This window comes from Schistocerca nitens, chromosome 2 (assembly GCF_023898315.1).
Source record: "Schistocerca nitens isolate TAMUIC-IGC-003100 chromosome 2, iqSchNite1.1, whole genome shotgun sequence".
Lineage (NCBI taxonomy): Eukaryota > Metazoa > Arthropoda > Insecta > Orthoptera > Acrididae > Schistocerca > Schistocerca nitens.
Genome location: NC_064615.1, coordinates 663,716,023 through 663,741,171, shown reverse-complemented (window position 1 = coordinate 663,741,171; position 25,149 = coordinate 663,716,023). Strand labels below are relative to the sequence as shown.

At 37.9% G+C, this 25,149-nt stretch overlaps 1 protein-coding gene across 1 annotated transcript in view; it reads right to left on the bottom strand.

The window, feature by feature from the left end:
- The window catches only part of LOC126236777 (mitochondrial ribosome-associated GTPase 2), a 175,911-nt gene that overhangs the window by 4,178 nt on the left and 146,584 nt on the right, over positions 1-25,149 (bottom strand). Inside the window, exon 6 of the mRNA XM_049946356.1 lies at positions 11,605-11,743. Within this exon, the coding sequence (XP_049802313.1) occupies positions 11,605-11,743 (139 nt within the window). The remainder of the gene's footprint in view (positions 1-11,604; positions 11,744-25,149) is intronic.

The window sequence follows — 25,149 nt, the reverse complement described above, 5'->3', positions numbered from 1 at the left end:
CCCAGGGTTTGACAAAGAAATTAGAATTTGATATTGAGGAAAAACGTAATATGGTCGAATCCAAAACTAATGAAAAGTTATGATCATTTGAAAATGTACGTAATGTTAAGTTTGATGCTGTAAAGCAAGGGTTACATACTTTAAAAGAGTGTGTCGACAAGCAAGATAAGTTAACGGCAATAATCTAATCACAAATCACAGGCGTTAATACATGAGTAGATAATGTAGAAAGAAACTTGAAATAGAAACTAGCGAACTCAAACTTAATAAATATAAGTAGTCTGGAGAAACAGGTAGAGGAAATAATTGACCGAAAAGTTACTGAGAGTATAGCCTCCAGAAATATTTCGACTATTGCTTTGTCCAAACTTAATGATACTAGCAAGGTTATAGATGACATCAAAACAGAAAAAAGTGTATCGTCACCTAATGTTGTGTTACCTTGGTGATTGTTTTGAAGTGGGGAGACTTTCAAACAAAAGTTTAATGAGAAGTACTGGTCTGCACTTGCTCAAGTGAAGTTAATATCAGATCCACGTGACCCAGGCAGAGTCATATATCCCCCAGGGATGTTAACATTCTTAGTTAATGGGAGGAGTGACGACTGTTGGGTCCCGAGTTGGTTTTGGTGTTTCTTCTGTAATAATTTTCCTGCACCGAATTCCCCCAAACTCTTAAAATATTCTGTCCTCCCGCACTTAGAGGTAATGGTAAATACCTTACCAGCGAGAATTTGTTATTGCATCATTCAAAATTGTTCCTGGTAAGAGATTTTCTTGTTCCAGTCATTTAGACTACTAACAACCTCTAACTCCCTATGAATTTTTGATTGCTTCATCCTTGGCTGTGAGAGAAACATACTAGTGAGCATCTGTTTTTACATCATCCAAAATTGCTCCTGGTAAGAGATTTTCTTGTTCCAGTCAGTTAGACGTCCCGACTTTGCACAGCTGCAGCATGAGGCGGTGAATTGCATACATGTTGTCTCCGATTACTATTCTCAAGCGGAATGTAATATAGTCAAGCCAGGTTCTGCCTTTTTGCTCTACACAAGGTTTCCGTCCTCGCTGAGCTGGCCTTAGGACAACTGCATTATTCTTTGACAGATGTACCCCATAGTCGGTCCAGAGTTCAAATTTATGTTTCCTAACACGTTTGTCTTAATGAACGGAAGTGAATATCACGTTAGCAGAACATATAATATTGGACGAATAATTAAATAATGATGATACTATAGCATATAATGTTCTCTTTTGTATAGTATATTTTATACCTTTTATGAGACGTGATGTAGGCGGGAGGTTTTGTATTGATTTTGAAAGTGGTGGGTAATGTAAATAAGAGTATGATTTACACCAGCAGATAAATCATGGCTAACAAAGAACACACATCACACCTTTCAAACAACCCTCGCAAACAAGTGTGACTGGTTCTTCACCATCTGCTGTTTCCATAGGGTTGCTAAGATTTTCTTCGGGGACCTCAAGGGTGAAGGTGGGAATGTCCGTTCTGTAGAAGACCATACCTCCTCTGGCTTCTCACTCAAGTACTGGCGAGGTAGGGATACTGGGGAAGGGGGGTGGGAAGGGTTTCCTGTCTTTGGGGCTGTCTTCTTTCTTTTCTTCAATCTTAGCAACCATTTCTAGTTTTTCCTTTCTTACTTCTCTTTTGAGGACCTAACTATTTTTTCCTTCTTTCTATATTCATATACTTCGATTGCAGAAGTCCTTCCTAGTCTCCGTGGTTTTCAATAACCTACAACTTATTTTCACATAAGAAGGCCGAAGAATCAAAACACACAAATACACTTATGCATACACACAAAGAGATACGAATACACAAATAATGAAGTCACAGTTTAGAAGGATGTAAGAACTGCCAAGGGCTGTAGGCGAGAAGATATACGTACATCTAGAAAGATGAACACATTGTTTTTGTTTTTATTATGACTGTTCCACATCACCTATTTACATGAAAAGCCATTATATAAAAATCACACATGTCCATAAGTATAGAAAAACTACTATGATCTTACAACGAGTATACATAAGCAGGAAGCATGAGTAATGAAGGAGAACGCAAGCCAGATTGGAGTAAATTGTGATGCTTATTTAAGAAAAGTCATTGTAGCGAATACTCGGATAAATTGATGAATAGTAGGATAATGGGGCTTGAACAAAATAGGTAGACATAATATCTACCATGAGTTGAATAATATGTGTAGACATAGTATCTACTAATATTATAGGAGTTGAAAAGTAGAGGAGGACTCTAGGATATTAAATAAGGTACTAAGAAGTGAGAGTGAAGTGTAAAATAGGTTTTTATTTTACCAGGAAATATTTAATTATAGTGTACATAGAGATGTATACTAGGACAATGAAACATGAGGCCTACTCATAAAGGATAAGAGGGGGGGGGGGGGGAGGTTGTACCTGACAGTTGCTAAGGATATAGGGAAGGCGTACCTACATAGAGATAGGACAACCTGTGGCCTGATGAATAACAATGTTTTATAAAGGGGCGTACCTACCAGAACAGAAAGAGGAGGTGAACTCAAGTACCTACCAGAACAGAAGGAGGAGGTGAACTCATAGGGTCAACCCATATGTAAGGTATAGGTACTCATCCTAGGGGAAAAGGACAGTATCATGACAGAAGTCACACATTTACCAGGAATTATTTTGGTAAGTTTGAATTCTATATATCACTAGCATTATTATGTTTTATGTGAATTTACAAGTGTCGAAAAGAACACTTTCATTGGTCCAGAGTTCCTCCAGACTACAAACTACTATAAATAACGCTACTAGTATGTACTACGGAAAAAATAGTACAAGAAATTAGAATAAAGTACTCAAGTGTCATGAACACCTGGAGCTTACGATTGGAAACTAAAGGTTTAGTCCTCATGATTCCCAGATATAAGAAAATGAACTTCAACATTGATTGAAATGTTCAGGTTTTATAATTAAAGTGAAATGAAAAAAATAAGAAATAGCTTTAAAAAAAACAAGGTGTACTGTCGAAATATAAATTGTTATTACATGTGATATAAATGTACATAAAATATCTCATGGTCAGTCTGAGGGGGGGGGGGGGGGAATAAGTAGTGCTTCGAGAATTTCTGCATAAATTCTAGAAGCACTTGGCTTTCCTCCATCTCGAACACATGATATTTTAAACAGAAGTGTGAGAGAGATGAATCCGACCTACTAAGCATTGCATGTTTGTGTGTGCAGGTCTAAAAACAGTCAAAGGAAATTGTGGACGCAGCGGCTGAATGACTGGCTGACAAGTACCTGCTGTATCATCCACAGAGTGTATATGCAGAAAAGTACAAGGAGTGTTTATGTATTATTCTGTGCTTTTAGTTACTGTGATCATTGTTAAGGACAAATGAAGGAATGAGGTTAGACTTTCAAGTAATTCATGTGTTGGATCTAGAAGCAAGACATGTTCATAAATTATGTGGTTGTTAAACCAACACTATTGTAAATGTGTTTAATCAAGTCTAATGCAAGACGAATCAGTTGACTTGCAAACATTTGAATATTTATGTGAGAAATGGTGAATTTGTTCTTTGTGGAAGTTCAAATATACCAAGACTAAACTAAAAGAATTCTGCAAGTATCCACTTATTTAAACCAGCAGTATTCTTCGGAGAAGAAGTTTTTGGAGATCGGCATCCGGCAATCCAGAGAAGAAGCTTGGCAGTGCTTACCAAGTAAGTCAGCTGATGTGAGAGAGGTGTGAATTTTGCAATCCAACTGCACATTGATTTTTGTCATCTAGAGCTTTAGAATATCCCCATTTGATAAGGTTGTCTCTGGATCTACCTATACAGGACCTCGGTCTGTTCTATAACCTGCAGGTGCACCAATCTAAAGTACCTCAGCAGGCTTCATCCACATCTACTCATAGTTGTTACCTGGCAGTGTATGGAGACATAGTATTGCTAATGAATAGAGGAAACTTCTTTTGGGTTTCAACCTAGGTCTCATTGATTGGTGGCCATGAAGTGGATGTTGATCCAGGTCAGCCTTCTTCCTATCAATGTCTGCAGTTACTTTATGACATGCATCAGGCAGTGCAGTACTTGCTAAGCAATAAATCTGGCCTTCATGTGTCGGTTTCAGACATCCAGTAATCAGTCATACAGTTTAATTCAGTGTGATGTCCACTTGTTTTTCATGGACGGACCATACCTTGTACTCATACTCCCCTGTAGAGAAACAGAGTGCCATGGTGCAGGTTCTGAAGATTTGAGGTGGGCCAGTTACTGCAAGTGAGTTTCTTAGCAATTTTATTTTGGTGTTGAGACACTGTTAGTAGTATGTTAAAGACCTGCCTAAGATATTTAGGTGCAAAGCAGTGTTCCAACTCTATGCTCTTCAAATTAACTTTTAGTTTTCTAACTGCCTTTCTGTTTCAAAAACAGAAAGCAAAGACTTGCATTTTCTGAGGATTAGGTTTCAGGTGGTTCTTACCATAATACTCAATGAAAGTTCTCAGCACTGCTGTAAGAGCTTGTTGAACTTCCTTAAACATCTTTGCTTGGGTTTGCTAAATCAAGTTCATCTGGTTTCTCCAGAGAATTCATCTTCTTTGAAACTCAACAAAGAACCTTTAACTGTGCAATAAAGTGCCAATTATTTCCATGACGCCATAATCGTGTGCCACACAGTAGATCTTCTGGCGCATTATGTGATGCTGAACAGTGTCATAGGCTGAAGACAGATCAATGAAAACAGCTCCAGTGATGTCACTGCTTTCAAACCTGTCCTCTATGTAAAGGGTTATGTTTGATACTTGTGTTATGGAATTCCTTTGAGGTCTGAAGCCTGCCTGTCCAGGTATTAATGGACTGCTGATCATAGGGTTCAAATGGTTCTAAAGACACTTTTCTAATACCTTACAAAGTTAGCATAAGAATGAAGTAGGTCAATAACTTTTGGAGTTGGGCAATAACTTTTGGAGTTGGGTGTTTTTTTCCCATATTTTAAGAAGGCAATTACTTTGTTTTTTCCCCATATTTTAGGGATCAGGTTCTATTACACAAGCATGCTAGCTACTTTACGGTTCTTGCATTGTCTAATAGCTTCTTGCAATTCTTCTTAACTAAATCTGTGAAATAGTTCATTAGTTTCCAGCCCTGCTTGTCTCTGTGTCAGATCCAGCATTATGTTTGCTCTTTCTACATTAAATCACAAATGGACAAAAAAAATTATGATTACAGGCAACAGTAGACACAGATGCACATAATGCTAACTTTGATAACCAGAGCTTTCTTCATTTGCCAAAAAGAGAGGCAAAGTTTTAAGGAAATGGTCAGATACTAGACAGGGAAATTGGTAGGGCTCCAGGTTATGAGGGAGATACAAGGCATGTCCAGAAAGTAAGTGTATTAGATTTTTATATTCTTTTTAGGACAAGTGTATCTGAAAAAAATACAGGATATTGTAGACACACCTGTTGACTATTTTCCCATGTAATTGCCAACCTGCTCAATGCATGTGATCACTTGTGGCACAAGCTTCTTTATGCCCTTCTCAAATAACTCTCTGTCCAGCTCCATCCCCCACTCCACAACCTGTTTATGCACCTGGTACCAATTGAAAATTTAGTTCCTCTGATGTGTGCCTTTAGGGAGGTGAAAAGGTGATCATCTGAAGGTGCCAAGTCATACGGGGAATTTGGGGAGGGGGGGTTCAAAACATCCAAACCAGATGAGTCCCCCAGAGCACTTTGGAGGCTAAGGCTGTGTGAGGTTGGGCATTGTCATGCAGCAAGCACACTTCTCTCATCAGCATTCCCCTCCTTTTGTTTTGAATGATCCTTTTGAGATTTTTAAGTCCCCACAATGTTGCTGTGCACTGATGGTCTCTCCCTGAGGCAGAAGTATGACCATGGTCCCAAAACATAGAGGCCATGATGTTTTTGCCTGAAATTGTTGTTTGGAATTGTTTGGCAGATGGGGAACTGGTGTGACACCACTGCGATGACTGTCTTTTTGTCTCAGGCTTGTAATGAGCCACACATGTTTCATCTCCAGTCTCCAAGCATTTCTGTGAGTGTCTCATATAAGATAGTTCTTGAGAGTTGTGGAGAAGTTGCAGAAATTTCACCCACTGTCAGTAGGCGGTCTTCATGAACAGTTTCTTTAATTTTTTGCATCTACTCATCAGTCAAAATGGAAGGACTACTGCTCCTCTGTTCATCATAAACATTGTTCCTGCCTCCACTAAACTTCCTACTCCCCTTAAACACATTCATTCTATTCATAACACCTATGCTGTAAACCATTTTGATTAACAAAAAGATTTTAGTAGGTGTTATTCCTTTCATGAATACAAACAAGATCGTAGCACATGACTTGCATTTGATAGGATTTCTTACTGACATCTTTCATGCAACTAGACTCTAAAACATGTGTTTACATTCTACCATATTCCTGTGATGCTCGCTCTGGTCAGGGGATCCCCCTGTACCACTCAATGTTGCCAGCCCTCATAACAAAACACAACTATTTTATGTTCATAGTACACTTACTTTCTGAACTTGCTTCATAGAAGGATAGGATAATAGATGAACAAACAATGAAACACTAACAATGGAATCATCTGAAAATTAGGAAACTCAGAGTAAGCAGAGATGACTGTTGACAAGTAATCACACATTCATGAAGCACAGAGTGAAACTAAAACTTACTTGAGTTAAAATTGTCCAGCAATACCCAAGGAGGAAAGTGTAATAAATGGTGAAAAAGGCTGTGGTGTTATATAGTATTCTGGAAGAGTGGTGTGTAACCCTATGCTCACCTTGCTGATGAATTATGCTCACAAATTATAAAATGACATAATAATTTAATATTTAGTGAAGTGCAACTGTTGTTAATCTTTTGGTATGCATGTTTCATGTGTTGAGGCATCCAAAGGGATGATGCATGTCTTTGAGGTGGGACAATGATCGTATTAACTCTGCAAGTGAAAGAACGTTTGGGAGTGTTAGTGTACACTCTATGGATCATTGCCCCACGTCAAAGTGTATTGGCTCTGGGGTGAGAGCCACTGATGGCAATGTGGAAGGCAGCTGAGGCAAGCAAAGGAAGCATACAGAACATTCATAGATAGATTGATGTACGTAGATGCCAAACTGACAAATACAATCTTAACCATATTGTAAAGTTTTGAGGAATAGAAGTGGCTGTATTTTACAGTTAATACACAGAGATTGTTACAGAAGAAACTCTTCATATTTATTTATGAAGTTCCATAAATGTTGAAGCAGTTCAAACTCCAGTGTATTCCTGACTGCAGAGACAACAATGTCCTATCGTCCTGCACTGACGCGGTCATAACATAAATATATTTCATATGCAGAAGTCAAGAACTGCAAGTCAACAGAATCAAGTTTGAACACAGATATTCAGGAAACATTGGGAGGTTGACCAGTGGAATGAGAATAAAATAATAAATACCATTAAATAAAAAAAATCAGAAAAAATAAATTAATGTCATACACTGACTACACATGGCAGAAATGAGGGATGGTGAAAATGATAATGATTAGTTACGGTTCCCTTTTTTCTGTGTTGCTGGTTATTTTTTTCATCTATCCATCTTGCTGACTTGCCCGTCTGTTTTTCCTCTCTTTTCTATCTTCTTAGCTTTTCATATGAGACATGTTGAGAATGTTTTCTATCTTCTTAGCTTTTCATATGAGACATGTTGAGAATGTAAGTGTATTAGAGTTTTAATTTTTTTTAGAATAAGTGTATCTGAAAAAATTATAGTATATTGTTGATACACTTGTGGAGTATTATTCCACATAATTACCATCCCATTAAATGCATATATGAGCCATGTCACAAGCTTCTTTATGGCATCCTCGTAGAACTCTCCCACCAGCTCCTTCCCTCTCTTCTCAACCTCTTTCTGTACTGGCTCGTCAAGTAAAAAATTCATTCCTCTCATGTGTGACTTCAGAGATGGTAAAAAGATGGTAACTTGAAGGTGCCAAGTCAGGGGAATATGGGGGAAGGGGAGGAGTTCAAAGCATCCAAACCAAATGAGTACTTGAGTGCTTCGTTGGCTAAGGCTCTATGATGATGGGTGCTGCTGTGCAAAATGCACACTCCTCTCAACAGCATTCCCCTCCTTTTGTTTTGAATGCACCTTTTGAATTTTTTTAGGGTTTCACAGTATTGTTGTCTATTGATGGTCTCCCCCTGAGGCAGAAATTCAACCAAAATTTTGCTTTTTTGGTCCCAAAATACTGAGGTCATGATTTTTTTGCCTGAAATTGTTGTCTTGAATTTTTTGGGGACAGGGAATTGGTGGGTCACAAATGTGATGATTGTCCTTTGTGCTGCTCTGTCAGCTTTTTTGGGACCCAACTAGTGCAATTTCTGGTATCCCAAGACTTCTGTGAGTGTATCATATAAGAGAGTTCTGGAGAGTTGTGAAAACACTGCAGAAATGTCGTCCACCATCAATTGGTAGTCTTCAAGAACAGTTTCCTTGATTTTTTGCGCCAACTCGTCACTCAAAATGGAATTCTTCCACTCCTCTTTTTGTCACAAACATTTCTTTTGCTTCCATTAAACTCCTTACATCAATTAAACACACCTGTTCATAACACTTTTGCTGAAAACAATTCTGATATGTGAAAAAAGTTTGGTCGGTGTTATCCCTTCTGCGAGTAGGAAGCGGATCGCATCACGTGGCTCACACTTGATTTCTTACTGACATCTCTCACACAGCTGGAAACTACAGTGTGGGTTCACGTACTACTATGTTCATATGCTGCTTGCTGTGGTCGGGGTTTGTCCCCCCTCTTCCAATCATTGTTACCAACCCTCAAACAACTAAAAACCATAGCCCATTGTGGTCAAAGTACACTTACCTTCTGAACATGCCTTGCATTTTTTGTGTTACCAACATTTCATAAATGAGTTCAATCTCATTCCGTTCTGCTGTATCACCTTCAATCTACGGTTCTGAGTGACTTTTCTAGTCCGTCTGTGATAGTCATCTTCTCTTCTACTTTGGAGAAGAAAGGCAAAGGCTACAAAATTAACATTTGTGTTTCTGCTATTTCTGCATAAGTAGAACTTCTTTTCGTTTCTATTCCTTGACTGTAGTCAGTATTTGATTTATATACAGGACAGACAATTTAGTGCTAGAGTCATAGGAAAAAAAATAAACCAGACGAAACTAACTTTTCTCAAAAATTAATTCATTTTTGTAAAATAGCCAATGAATTGACTTCCAAATTTGAATTACAAAAGAAAATGGTTTTTAGAAAATATACGAACCAAAAGTCATAGGAAAAATAATAAACCAGACGAAACTAACTTTTCTCAAAAATTAATTCATTTTTGTAAAATAGCCAATGAATTGACTTCCAAATTTGAATTACAAAAGAAAATGGCTTTTAGAAAATATACCAACCAAAATTCAATTATTTGTAAACAAAGTCCTTGTCACTCACAATAAACTTTCAAACAATCGAAAATCCAGGATGGAACATAAAAGTATTATGAATAGGATAGTTGCCACTCATCATGTAGCAGAGAGGCTGAGCTGCAGACAGGCACAACGAAAAGACTATCACAAAATAAACTTTTAGAGAGAGAGAGCGAGAGTGAGTGAGAGAGTGCTGGCAGTTGAAGCCAGACTATGAGCAGCATATCATGATGGGGATGGCAACTAGGTGAGAGTAAGGAGGAGGCTGGGGCAGGGAGGGGGTATGATAGCAGGGTAGGAGTGGGAAACAGTAAAGTGTTGCTGGAAGCAGGAGGTGGAAAGAGGGTAGGGCAGCTAGGGTAGCAGAAAAGGAGAAAGTAAAAAGACTGGGTGCATTGGTAGAATAGAGGGCCGTGTAGTGCTAGAATGGGAACAGGCAAGAGGCCAGATGGGTAAGGACAATGACTAACGAATGTTGAGGCAAGGAGGGTTATGGAAATGTAGGATATATACCAGGGAGAGTTCCCATCTGAGCAATTCAGAAAAGCTGATGTTGGTGGGAAGGATCCAGATGACACAGGCTGTGAAGCAGTCATCAAGAAGAAAAAGAATGTCATGTTGGATGGCAAGTTCACCAACAGAGTGGTCCTAGCTGTTTCTTGCCCATAGCCATACCCCGGATTTGTTTGTAGGCAATTCCTTCAAAGGAGAAATAATTGTGGGTGAGGATGAGGTTGACCATGGTGACTAGGAAGGAAGTTGTTGATTTGGAATCTGTCGGGCATTGGGAAAGGTAAGGCCATGGGCATTAGGAATGTTAGTGTAAAGGGAGGTGGCATGAGTAATAATGAACAGGGGTCTGTGTGGTAAGTAACAGGAACCCTGGAGAGTTTGTGGAGGAAATGGTTGGTATCTTTTATATAGGAGGTTAGGTTGCAGATAATAGGCTGAAGGCTGTGGTCGACTAGAGCTGAGATTCTCTCAATGGGGGCACTGTAACTGGCCACAATAGGGCTTCCTGGATGGTTGGGTTTATGGACTTTAGGAAGCATGTAAATGGTAGGAGTGCAAGGAGTGGTAGGGGTGAGGAGGGAGGTGGACTCTGGGGCAAGGTTCTGGGATGGGCCTAAGGATTTGAGAGGAGAGACTGGGTGGGGTCACTTCTGCCATGTAATCTTTGCAGTTCAAAACAACAGTAGTGGAGCCTTTGTCCCCAGGTAAGATCACACGGCCAGGATCAGTTTTTAGGTGGTGAGTTGTAGTTCTTTCTGCAGATGTAAGGTTAGTTTGTAATGTTGAGGGATTTGGGGAATAATGATGAAGAAAGGTTCGAGGTTAAGAAATTCTGGAAAGTTAACAGGGGGTGATTTGGGGGCAGCGAGGGTAGATCACAGTTGGATGGAGGTGTGAACTGAGTCAGGCAGGGTTCAACATTGATCTTTGGTTGAATCTGATTGGTAGGGTTGTTGGTGAAAAAGTATTTCCACTGTATAAACCGGGAGAAGAAGACGAGGTCTTTAACAAGTCCTGCATGATTGAATTGGGAAAAGGGAGAAAAGATGAGACCTTTGGAAAGCACTGATATTTCTGCGGGGCTAAGGATTTTGGGCCTGTTTAGGTTCAACATTCTGGGTGGTGGCGGTGGTAGGGAGTTTGGAGGGTGGGATAAATGTAGCAAGTGTGCAAGACAGGGTTTGTCAGCAATAAAACTTCATTTTTTGTCAAAGACATTCGGATCTTCTCTGATCATTCATTTTCCCCCAACCCACTTACATATTTTTTAAAAAACTATTCATCACTAGAGAGAGAAGGAGGAGGAGGAGATTAGTGTTTAACGTCCCGTCGACAACGAGGTCATTAGAGACGGAGCGCAAGCTCGGGGTGAGGGAAGGATGGGGAAGGAAATCGGCCGTGCCCTTTCACAGGAACCATCCTGGCATTTGCCTGAAGCGATTTAGGGAAATCACGGAAAACCTAAATCAGGATGGCCGGAGACGGGATTGAACCGTCGTCCTCCCGAATGCGAGTCCAGTGTGCTAACCACTGCGCCACCTCGCTCGGTCTAGAGAGAGAATGTAACATGATAATACTATACTGTAAACATTGCATTACATTTACTCAATAATAGACTTACCTGTTACACGTTCATAATCTATATATTGAACAACTCCTAAATGTGGCTGAAGAGTTGTAAAAGGATATGAGGCTACCTTTGGCCTAGCTCGGGAAATAGCTCTTAGTAGTGTGCTTTTTCCAGCATTTGGAAACCCGACCTGAGAAACAAAATTGTGTGTTGTTTTTATCAAGATCTTATCGTATTCCAGTTATTCTATTAATATCAGTAACCATCCTCAAATGCTGTAAAATCTCAAATGTGGCTGTAAATTCAGCACCTGCATGACAGTAAACTAGGAGAGGTTGGAAAGGCTTATTGGAATCCTTGATCTAAGTTTTGATAATTTCAAAATTGTCTTCTTCAGGATGTGTAATGCCTTGTTACATATGATGTTGACAAAGTACACTGAATAAAGCCAAATGTGTCTTGCCATATAAGACACCATTCTTAATAACACAAAAATCACATGCCATAGGTTAAGACTGCAGCAAAGCAGGGTTCAGTTGTGAATATTAAATGCAAAGTGTAGCGGTTTCTTAACATAAGGAACCTCTCCAAGTATCCTCAAATATTTTGATTTGACAGTTGGTATTGATGGGTGTTGGGGATGGGAAATTCTGTACCGTCTAACAGCCCCCCCCCCCCCCCCCCCCTCAACAGGAAGGACATGACTCTCAGAAAATATGTTTATAAATATGCAGTTGTAATATAGGGATAGCAGGGTCAGTAGAGAAAATGTGATTTACTTTGTGTTACCTTGTTAACTAAGCTTCACCTGTTCACTTGGACTCGAGGCATAACCACATTTTCCTGGGTGCTTGTTACTACTATACTTACGTAAGCAATTATTATTTATTTTTAATTTTAGATAACATACTGAGACAAGTGACAAGTATATGGTGCAGTTCAAAGTAGCTAGTTAAATGTCTTTTTTCAAACAAATACCTCTCTAGATCGCGGATGAAAAAGCAAATCTTTGGCAAGATTATTTCTGTGTATTGTATCATGGGTTAAACTCTTATTATTATTATTATTATTATTATTATTATTCATGGCAACATTCATGAATAGATGTACTGGAAAGTGAATGGACAAGTTCCAATTTTCTTCAAAACATATCTCTGGTTGATGTGTGACTCACAATTCCATAAAGCAAAGTGTGAGAGTAAGGAAAGTAAGCTAACATTCTTATTGTCAAATAAACACAATGTGATGTCCTTCTAAGTGTGAAACATACCACACTGACCTTCTTGATTAGTTAATATACATTTTCAACAATGTAGGGAAAGATAGGCTGCTACTTACCATAAAGAAGATACATAAAGTTACGCACTTAAAAGAATCACATGTAGCTTTCAGCCACAGCCTTCATCAGTAGACACACACCAATGCATGCATGCATGCGCGCACTCGCGCGCGCCTGCACACACACACACACACACACACACACACACACACAGACACACACACACAAAAAAAACAAGCACACCTCATGCACCAGCACCTCTGGCCCGAGATGCTGGAGTTGGGGTCGTGTGTGTGTGTGTGTGTGTGTGTGTGTGTGTGTGTGTGTGTGTGTGTGTGTGTGTGTGTGTGTGTGTGTGTTGTTAACTGATGAAGGTTGTGGCCAAAAGCTACATATGAATGTCTTTTAATTGTGCCTGTCTGCAACTTGATGTGTCTTCTTTACAGTAAATAGCACTCTATCTTTCCCTACATTGGTGATGTTCCTACCTAAAGTTTCCATTGTTTAGTAACCATTTTTACTAGTTATTTAGACTTAAACCCAAGCTGTGACTCGTTTAGTATATGAAGGTGTGCTGAAAAGTAATGCCTCCGTAGATTTTGTGTAAAAGCCCTTAAAGATTTTTAAATAAATCAAATGTTATCTACCATTCTACACCCTTATTATTCACATCTACATATTTGTAGCCCTCTGTTGGTGAGAAGGCTTTGAATTGAAGTGTAAGATGGCAGTGTGTAACATAACTGTGTCAGTGCATGAGAAACAGCATACGAACACCCTCTCCTTCAGCATGAAAATGCCAAACCACACATGAGATCTGCAACAACTGAACACCTTGGATTTACTGTCATCAGTCAGCCTCCTTAGTGTCCCACATTGACCCCACCCAATTTTCATCCGTTTCAAAAACTTAAGGAACACCTTCCAGGACTTCACTTTGACAGTGATGAGGCAGTGCAAACAGAGATGAGGTTGTAGTTCTGTCAACAAAGTCAAACATTCTATAGGACAGTGTCAAAAAATTGGTCCCTCATTGTGAGAAATGTTTTCACTGCCCACGTGGCTATATTCAGAAACTTCCCTCTGACGACCATGCCTCCATCATTACTACCCTCCCTGTTTACCTTTCCCTGTTCCTTCATAACCTGGGTTGTGAGTAACTGAAGCCACTTTCCCTTCTTCCCTTTTTTTCCCCTCTCTCCTCCCTGATGAAGGAACAAAGTTTCAAAAGCTAGGAATGTAAATTTTCTATTCTGTTTTGTGTATCTATCAGCTGTACTGAGCTGAGGTAAGTACTGGCCAGCCCCTTTATCTCTTTGTTAGTATTTGTTTCAGAAACAAATACATAGACATGAAGAACAAATATGTGCAATATCAATAATGTTTCTTTCATTTAAAAATCTTTAAGAAGTTTTACATAAAAAATTCAGAGGCATTTCTTTATAGCATGCCCACATGTTGTCATTAATGTGTATTTTTGGTATCATTAGGTCAATTTAATGTGTCTGAAATATCAGAATATGTGAATTTATGAGATTAAGACTTAAATAACGTGGTACCACTTATGAAAATGAAAACAAAGAATTAGAAGGTTCACTTTGTGCACTCAATCTGTATGCCTGAGGGCCTTATTTGAAATGTTGAAGATGCTGTTCCAGTAGTCATTGTTCAGTATGCAATAAGCAGCTGCATATTGTGCTTCATATTGGAATGAATGATACCTGTCATCCTGTTTCTCACACTACATAGAACTGTCCTCAAAACTGATAGTAGCCTGAAATGAAAGATTTTGCAAGAAGCTAGACTGTGACTTCCTAGACTTATTACCATAGGGTAAAGAACTGTAGTGTTCCACATTAGGGCTCAGTGGTTGATAAATTATATCAAAGGCTGCTAACAAGGTAACTAACTGTGTGTTGGGAGCATGCAAGGCTTTTTAAACTATGTAACTTTTCATCCAGTCCAGATTATCACAGTTGTTTGAAACACATATATATTGATGTAAGAACCAAAGAAATGCCCTTTATGGATTGGCATTAAACTCCTGCTGATCAATTGTCCAGGGTGTGGAGCTCTCCTAAAAAGCTATGAAGGTCACATAATACTAGGTACAGCAAGTTGGCTAAAACCCAAAGATGCCAATGCTGAGATTTTGGGGTAAAACTAAGTAAATATTGAAATGATACCAATGGGACATTGAGATGATGTATTTGTCACAGTAGACAGGAAACTATAAATTCAATGGGCTAGAAATGGAAACTGCATCCAGACCCATTTGTGCAAGACTCATTATCAAGGGTGGACATAAATTTAAAATATGCTCTTTTTATGTGCAAACATATTAATCCCCAGATGTAGCTCAAAGCTGTAGAGGAAACTTCAGCTCACTAGTACATTCTCCAATCATACTGTCACCACAGGAGGAGACAAATCATCCAACACTCAATTGACATAATTAATTACATTTTGGGAAGTAGTGGGCTTGACAATAAGACCTATGAAACTAAGCCTTTCTCTAAAAACAACATAGAAATGGTAGTTCAGAATCCTACCCATGATAGAAATATATTAGATATAATGGCCACATAAAGACCTGATCTCTATGAGGATGACCACAATAAAATTTGTATCAGTGACCACAATGCTGTTTTAGCAACAATGATTACCACAGTGCAAAGGGCCACTACAATAAGAAGATTTACATGTTCAGTAAACTAGATCAAGAGCCAGTGGTATTATATTTTCGGGAGGGACTCATAGCTCTGGACAAGAGCATGTAGAGGAACTGGGACTGAATTTTAGAACAATAGTTGAGCAAGCACTAGACAGATATGTATTTTTTGTGGTTGTTTCTTTGGTTGTTGTTGTTGTTGTTGTTGTCCTCTTCAGTCCAAAGACTGATTTTGTGCAGCTCTTTACACTAGTGTAAACCATGAAAACCTATTCACTTCTGCATAACTACTGAAACTTCCTTTCTGTAATCAAGTCTTGGTCTCCATCTACAATTTTGCTCTCTCCACATTGCATTTCACCCTATTACCAAAGAGATGATTCCCTGATGCCTCAGGATATGTACTTTCAACTGATCCTTTCTTTTAGTCAATCCATGCCATAACATTTTTTTCTCCCCCATTTGGTTCAGCAACACTTTATTAGTTATCGGATCTTCTCATATAATCTTCATTATTATTCTGCACCATCGCGTTGTAAAAGCTTCTGTTCTATTCTGATCTGTACTGTTTGCTGTCCATGTTTCACTTACAAGGCTACAATCCACAGAAAATACATAAATGACTTCCTAATATTTAAAACGATATTCAGAGTTACTAAATTCCTCTGTTTCAGAAATGCTTTTCTTGCTGTTGCCAGTGTGCATTTTATATCCTCTCTATTTTGATCACTGTGATCCAAATTGCAAAACCCATTGACTACTTTTAGTGTCTCATTTCATAATCTAATTCCATTACCATTGTTTCACTTTTACTGATATTCATCTTATAACCTGTTTGCAAAATGCTATTCATTCTGTTCAATTGTTATAAATCATTTGCCATCTCTGACAGAGATGTGTCATAGGCAGACCTTAAGATTTGTATTCTGCACCACCACATTGCAAAAGCTTCTGTTCTATTCTGATCTGTTCTGTTTATTTTCCATGTTTCACTTACTTACAATGCTACACTCCACAGAAAATACGCTGTCCAGATTGAATGACTTGTGGAGTGGCTACATATCTGTCTCACTCCCTTTTCAACCACCATCTCCCTTTTGTCTCATTTGACTGTTACAGCTGCAGTCTGGTTTCTGTACTAGTTACAGATAACTTTTCCATGCTACCTGTAGAATTTCCAAGAGTTATGCCAGACATCACTGTCACAAACTTTCTTAAAATCTACAAATATTATAAATGTAGGTTTGCCTTTCTTCCCTGTTCCCATTTTGGTGCTGCACAGCCCTCTATTGTACCCTTAGTCTTTTACTCCTCTCTTTTTCTGTTCCCCCCACCCTCGCCCTCTTTCTAACCTCCCAACTGCAACTAGCTACTCTATCCTCTCTCCACCTTGTCCCTGTACGCTCCTGCAAGCAGCATTTACTGTCCCCCACCCCTACCCTGCTATCCTCCCCCTCCCTGCCACAGTCTCTTTTTTACCCCACCACCCAGTTGCTCATCATGCACTGCTGCTTGCAGTCTGGCCTCAGCAGCCAGAGACTGTGATCATGTGTGCACGAGTTCTGTTTGCATGAGTGTGATGTGTACATTGTCTATTTTTGAGAAAGACCTTGTTGGCTGAAAGCTCACTTTCTGACAGTCTTTTTGTTGTGCCTATCTGCGACTCAGCATCTCCACTATATGGTGAGAAGCAATTATCCTTTTCATAATATTGTTACATTCCATACTGGTTTTTCTATTGTTTGATAAATGGGTTATGTTTATTGACCCAAACACAGAAATTTCAGGGGAAACCGAAAAGCTAATGTCAAGTAATGGTACCAGTAACCAGATCTCGGGGCTGGAAGAAGTTTGTGCTTCAGGGTATTACAAGGGAGAGGGAGAGTGCTATGCTCATTCTTTTGATACAGAATCTTATAGTGAACTAGTAAAGAGAAAAGCACAGGAGGCTAAAGAACTAAGTATAGAAGAGGAGACAGAACTTGAGGCATTTTCATGGGAATACTGTGTTATTTTCAGGGAATGACCTGGAAGGGTGAAAGACTATAAATGCACCTTGAGATTAAAACCCCCTGACCCTTTCATTATAAAGCCCTATAGCATTTCCATTTTCAAAAGAAAAGAGGTAGATAGAGGACTCCTAAAAACAAAAAAACAAAAAAAGGAAAATGATGGAATGTAGTTGTAGTATCAAAGGCTGATCGAGGCATTAGATTAGTTCTTGACTCAATACATTTGAGAAAACTTTTAGAATGTGAGACTGACCATCCTGAAAATATAGAAAAATTACTTGACAAGTTTGACAGTGTAAAAAATATGACTAGCCTTCAATTGACATCTGGATTCCATCATACTGGATTGGAAGATGAATCCAGAAAACAGCCTGCCTTTCTCTTCAATGGAAAGAGTTACCAATACTGTTAGTGTCTTTGGCTTAAATGCGCCAGCAGCAGAGTTCATCACAGGTTTGGATAATGTACTCTGTAAAGAACTACTAGAAAAACTGACTACATAAGTAGGTGATATTTTATTCTCAACCAAGGCTTGGAAAGAACATGTGGAAACTTCGAGGGAAATTGCTGACAAAATGAGAGAGGGAGGAAAATGCTGAAGCTATCTAAATGTAAATTTGCTTTCAATCAGCACACAGCACACAGTATCACTGAAGATGGGATTCTCCCTGACAAAGATAAAGTGCAAGTAGTTTCTCATTTCCCTCCTCCTAAGACTTTGAATAGCTTAAGTCATTTTTTGGTTTGGTGGGGTTCTTTTGCAAATATGTGAAAACAGAAGCACTAAATGCACTATGTCTCAATAAAGTGCTTAAAAAGAATATTATCCAGTAATGGAACAATTAATTCCAGTCTGCATTTCATGACACCAAAGCACAGTTGGTTAGCAGTGTGATATTACATAGACCTGATTTATCCACTCCTTTTTGCCTTAGAACTGACAGCAGTGAGTTTGGATTGGGGGTTCATGTATTCCAAGGAATAGAAATAGATGGGGTTAAAGTGCACCATTCAGTTGCCTTCGCAAGTAGAATACTTAAAAAACATGAGAAAAACTACTACACTTCAGAAAACGAAGTTTTAGCTATAGTACAGGGATTTCAAAAATTTAGGAATTACTTATTAGGTCACTATGTAAAGGTATACACAGATCATAAAGTCTTAAGCTATATTCAAGAATGCAAACTCTACCACACTAGACTGACTCAATGGACTATGTTTCTTCAGCAGTTTAACTTTTCTGTGGAAAACATATAGGCTAGTGACGACATTATGGCTGATGTCTTGTGCAGACTACCAGTGGGAAATGTAAATGACACTGTACATGGGAATCAAGAGAAAAACTTCACCATGATGTACATAAATGTGAAAGAGAAAGGTATATCAGAAGAATTTGCAATCAACTCGTACATAATCAGAACCATGACGACAATTGGAAATTGGTAAAAAGTTATCTGGGGAAAAAAGGGCCATAAAAAGTACAACACTACACAGTTTTCGGGGGGATTATTTTTTATAGGTACAGCACTGATAGTCATAGGCAGAAGATTTGCTGGCCTGAAGAGTATACAGACACATTATACTTTACACTCATACCAGTATTGGTCATTGTGGGATCCTTAAGGTGTACTCAAAAAATACAGGAGTGCATCTATTTTCATAATTTTGCCAACAGAGTGACATGTCAGTTGATAATCACACCAATAGGGGTCATTTACAGAGTTTAATGCCTAATAAGCAGATGAACCTTGTGGGCACTGACCTCCATGGGCAAAAGGTGGGTACTGCTACATTTTTGTAATGGTAGACATATTTTTGAAGTTCATTAAAATGTATCCCCCAAGGAAAGCAACCAGCAAGAAAATAATTCAAAAAATAACCCAAGAATGCTTTCATACATTCAGTACACCAAAAGCTTTACAATCATATCATGGAAGCCAGTTCATATACAAAACCTGAAAGGAGTTTACAAGTGAACACAACATTAAACATATTCTCACCTAAGTCCACTCCCCATCTTATAATCCAACAGAACAATACATATGGGAAATAGGTCACCTGTGCAGGACCTACTGTAGTAAGGACCATACCAACTGGTTAGAACATTCTAAAAACTTTTCAGATGTCCTTAACAGTCTGCAACATACCATCCTATGAAGTAATGTATGACAAACAACCTGCATATTTGATCAAAGGGTAAATTGAATTTCCACTGTGTAAACACATATCAGCAGCAGAGAGGGAGGATTTTACTAGGTAGACTGTGAAGCAACACTGCAACAAAAGAAAACAAACACTTCATGGTAGGGTAAAACACACTCAGTTCAATGTTGGTGACTTCATCTTAACAAAACGTTATGCAAAATCAAAATTCATAAACAGTGAAATCAAAAAATTCTTCAACATGTACAATGGCCATTTGAGGTTGTGGGGAAATCCTCATCCTAATGCATACAGGCTCATCAATATCAAACCAAGAAAACTGTTTGGGCTCAGAAATGTAACTCAACTGAAGCTGTACAAATTTACTAATTAATGTGAACACAGATATCTGCATTGTTTTTACTTTATTGGTTCAAATGGCTCTAAGCACTATGGGACTTAACTGCTGAGGTCATCAGTCCCCTAGAACTTAGAACTACTTAAACCTAACTAACCTAAGGACATCACACAACACCCAGTCATCACGAGGCAGAGAAAATCCCTGACCCCGCCGGGAATCGAACCCAGGAACCCGAGGCGCGAGAAGCGAGAACGCTACCGCACGTTTACTTTATTCATTTGTGTTGCTCCAATAGAAGAAATTTTTAAGAGGAGTTTCATTCAATCTCAGGGGGATGCATAATCCTTATGGATCATGCATGTGGCATTTTCTTATCCAGATTTGCACAAACACCTTTACTACACTTAACCTATCTTGAAACTTCATAACACATTAATGCAACTTCTTTATCAGATATTTACTGTATGCCTATGAGGCTCATTTACATGTTCCATATGTCACATTACTAAGACACCTGTACTGCACTTTATCTATCTGTAGTTACATATATTCTCTGATGTCAGACTCATTCAGTCATGGGGAAATATTTAACTTGATTTATAATTTACATATTTTATTCTGTTATTATAACATGTTGTAGCGTCAATTTTACAAGAATATTTGAGACTGGGTAACACAAACTTTGACTGCATTATTTTTGCAGAAACTTGCTGAAGATATTTTGCCTTGTGTCTGTCAAGTTATTTGGAACATCTGTTGATGATAAAGACACTTTACTTATTTTATTACTATGCTTGACATTACTTATGCTGCGTGTTGAAAGTAAACGTATCTTTTAAGAATTTTATGCCTTAATTGACACATCAGACAATTTGTAGCTGATCTTACAACAAAATTGTTGATGAAGAAATTGTTTAAGGAGAATGCATTTATACTTTTGGCAAAAATGCTATGCTTTGATAACTATGATTGTCTATGATTTATACTAAAACACTATTACACTATTGAGAATTATTTTAAAATACTTAAGATATTTTATGAATACTTAAGATATTTTGTCACACATCTGTACACACTGCTTACGGCAAATTAAGAGAGAATTGTGTTGGGTAGAAAGAAATGCTGAAACTTATGCTTTTTGTGTTAGCAAGTGATGAGATGAAGAGAGAGTTAGAAATGACTCTGGAAGTCAAGTTGTAACAGCTAAGATGCCTAATTTTAAAATGTTTACTTATATTATGCTTGTAAGTGGATCAGATTTTGGGAAAATGCTGTTAACATTACTAGACTGACTACATATCCACACAGATACACATGAAGACATTACCATTATTTGCCCTGAAACTCTCTGCCAAAGTTATTGACATTTTACTTGTTTTTGTGAGAAATGAAATATATCAGACGAATTTTGTTGAGAATTGATGTGGAGTAAGATTTTATTTGTAACTTTGATACTCTACTGTTTTACATGAAAAATATGGATCAACACTACTTATGTGTGAAAGAGAAAAGACTTTGCCTTTCAGCTTCATAAAGTGCAAACTATTAAATTTAATGTAATTGGATAGATAAAAAATCTACTCACCAAGTGGCGGCAGATCAACACACATATATTTTTTAAAAAAAGTTTTATGTATGCAAGCTTTTGGAGCCAGTGACTCCTTCTTCTGGCTGAAGGGTTGAAGGGTGAAGGAAAAGGACTGTAGAGATTTAGGAAAAGGGGTAGATTTCAGAAAATTCACACAAAACCCCAGGTCAGAGTAATCTTACCAGATGGGATGAGAAGGAAAGACATTTTCTTTGCTTCTCATCCCATCCAATAAGTTTCCCCTGACTTGTGGTTCTGGGGTAACTTTTCCAAACTCTACCTCTTTTTCTAAACCTCTCCAGTCCTTTTCTTTCATCCGTCTTCCTTCCGTTCAACTCTTCCGCTAGAAGAAGGAGCCACTGGCTCTGAAACCTTGTGGCTCCAAAAGCTTGCATATTTAAAACTTTTTTTTGTGTGTGTGTGTTCTCCTGCCACTGCTTGGTGAGTAGATTCTTTGTCCATCCAATTACATTATATTGTCAAAAATTGATTATTTTCATTGTTAAACTATTAAATTTAGGAATATTCACTTTGTGTAACTATGTAAGTATTTGAATATAATAGAGGGAAACATTCCACATGGGAAAAATATATCTAAAAACAAAGATGATGTGACTTACCAAACAAAAGCGCTGGCAGGTCGATAGACACACAAACAAACACAAACATACACACGAAATTCAAGCTTTCGCAACAAACGGTTGCTTCATCAGGAAAGAGGGAAGGAGAGGGAAAGACAAAAGGATGTGGGTTTTAAGGGAGAGGGTAAGGAGTCATTCCAATCCCGGGAGCGGAAAGACTTACCTTAGGAGGAAAAAAGGACAGGTACACACTCGCACACACATGCATATCCATCCGCATATACACAGGTCTGATGTGACTTACCAAACAAAAGTGCTGGCAGGTCGATAGACACACAAACAAACACAAACATACACACAAAATTCAAGCTTTCACAACAAACGGTTGCTTCATCAGGAAAGAGGGAAGGAGAGGGAAAGACGAAAGGATGTGGGTTTTAAGGGAGAGGGTAAGGAGTCATTCCAATCCCGGGAGCGGAAAGACTTACCTTAGGGGGAAAAAGGGACAGGTACACACTCACACACACACGCATATCCATCCGCATATACACAGGTCTGTGTATATGCAGATGGATATGCGTGTGTGTGCGAGTGTGTACCTGTCCTTTTTTACCCCTAAGGTAAGTCTTTCCGCTCCCGGGATTGGAATGACTCCTTACCCTCTCCCTTAAAACCCACATCCTTTCGTCTTTCCCTCTCCTTCCTTCTTTCCTGATGAAGCAACCGTTTGTTGCGAAAGCTTGAATTTTGTGTGTATATTTGTGTTTGTTTGTGTGTCAATCGGCCTGCCAGCGCTTTTGTTTGGTAAGTCACATCATCTTTGTTTTTAGATATTCGTATGTATTTGCTTACAAGGAAACATACTAACTAAAAATCGGATTGACGGTAGAAAATAGTTAAAGTTTTCTATGCAAATATTTTTAAAATTTAAACAAATGGACTGATTCTCTGTGTCTGTGTTAGAATAAGTAGTTTATTACAAAAAGGACTGATTCTCTGAGTCTGTGATAAGCTACATGGTTTATTAAGGAAAAGACTGATTTGTCAAGTCTGTGATAGGATTACACATTAACAATTTTTTAATCTTCGAAATGTGCAAACTCTGTGAACAAACTTAGAGACAAATCTTGAGATAACCCCTGAATGTCAACTCTCTCATCCTAAGCAACTTTGAAAAGTCAATTTTGAAGAAAGAACCCATGAGCAAACACTGTATTTCTTTACAAAAAGGGAACTAATCTAGTAACTCTGTATTTCACTGTTTATCTTTATAAATTGTAGTAGATGATTTTTCAGTAATTTCTTCCATGCTGTGTAATATTTTGATGATAATTCTACACTTTACTACATACTGTACCTTTTGAAATTTATTATTCTGTTTAGGTTTTTTTGCAAATAAAAAAAAAGTTTTTAGTATCAACCATTTTTTTTGAAACAAGTCAGCTCATTCATGTCAATCAGTTGTTCCATCTTTTAAAGCTATTAAAAGATTTGCCCAATCATCATTTTGTGCAAATATTTTAGGAGGTTTTGTAGCATAGCAGTTGATTTCAACCATATCTGAAGTCACATATACAATATTCATTTACTGACGTCCAGATCTGATAAGTATATTGAATTTTCTAGCAAATACATGTAAATGTAGATGCAAACAATACCAAAACAATAATACAAAACAGCCAAACATGAGTAAAATTCACCTTATGGAAATATTGTGGAAATAATAACTATGTATTGAAATGTGCTGCTGACATTGGCAGGCATGAATAGGATTATCTGGCTGTTCTAGTATTCACAAATATGTAATCACAAACAATGAGTGATGCAATGTAATTTATCAAACAGTACTGTGGTCATATTTGAATGTAATATTAACCCAAATGTATTTCTTTTACACGTTCATAAGCTTTTCATGTGTTCCAAGCTACAAAAACAAGTTAATATGTTAAAACAGTACAATTCATAGTGAGTACATTATTAGGAAATATAAACAAATTTCACTTTCTGATAACCAAGCCACCAGATACATAAGTTTGGTCTATATCACAAAACTCTATATATGGTGGGAATTCTTTTTATTAACTAGTTTGGCTATAAGTAAAGAAAAAAGTAATTGTCAAACAATGGAAAGTCCAGGCTATTGTTGAAAAAAGTAACTGAATTTTTGTTAAATTGAACATCTCGTATTTCACTATAAAAAAATAAAAATTAACGTGACCTTTGTATTTAAAAACAATTACCTGTAAGTTAGAAACATTTTGCCATCCACATTGTCAGCTAAATGTAAAACTTTTAATTGTAACTCACTTGAAGTCTGCTTATAACTATTAACCCACTGTTCTGTTTATTATAAATACTGGTAGATTTTTGTTGTCAGATGCTCAACCTTTCACCAGATTTTGAAGTGGAATCTGTGTTTATTGTCAGTCCTAATAATGTGATAATAAACAGTATTATTTAAAATGGTGCATCCGTAAACTTGATTATTATACATATCACTTGTGAAGTCTGTAGGTCAATAGAATTCCAGATTATCTATGAGAATCAGCTGTTGCTGCAAAGAAGGAAAGAAGAATGTAAGTATTTGTACTTAGCTGAATTTGCACCTCTGTCTCATAAACTATGCACAATGTTAGCTGTTGTCATGAACAGAAACAAATCTTTTACACTTCAGCAGATTCTGAAATGGCATAACATTACAAAATCTTGTACCCTCACACAATCTGCAACTCAACTTGTCACATTTATGGTGAGTAGCCATCTATCCTTTTCATAGTGTTGTCAAGAGGAATTAAATCTGGTGACTGTGGTTACCAAGGAGTTGGTCCATTTCAACCTATCTCCCCTACACCAAATGTATGGTTGAGATAATTGTGGATGTGATGTGCAAAATGTGTGGACATGCCATCGTCCTGGAACCACATTTATTTTCTGATGAAGTGACAGTGGCAAATCTTCCAGT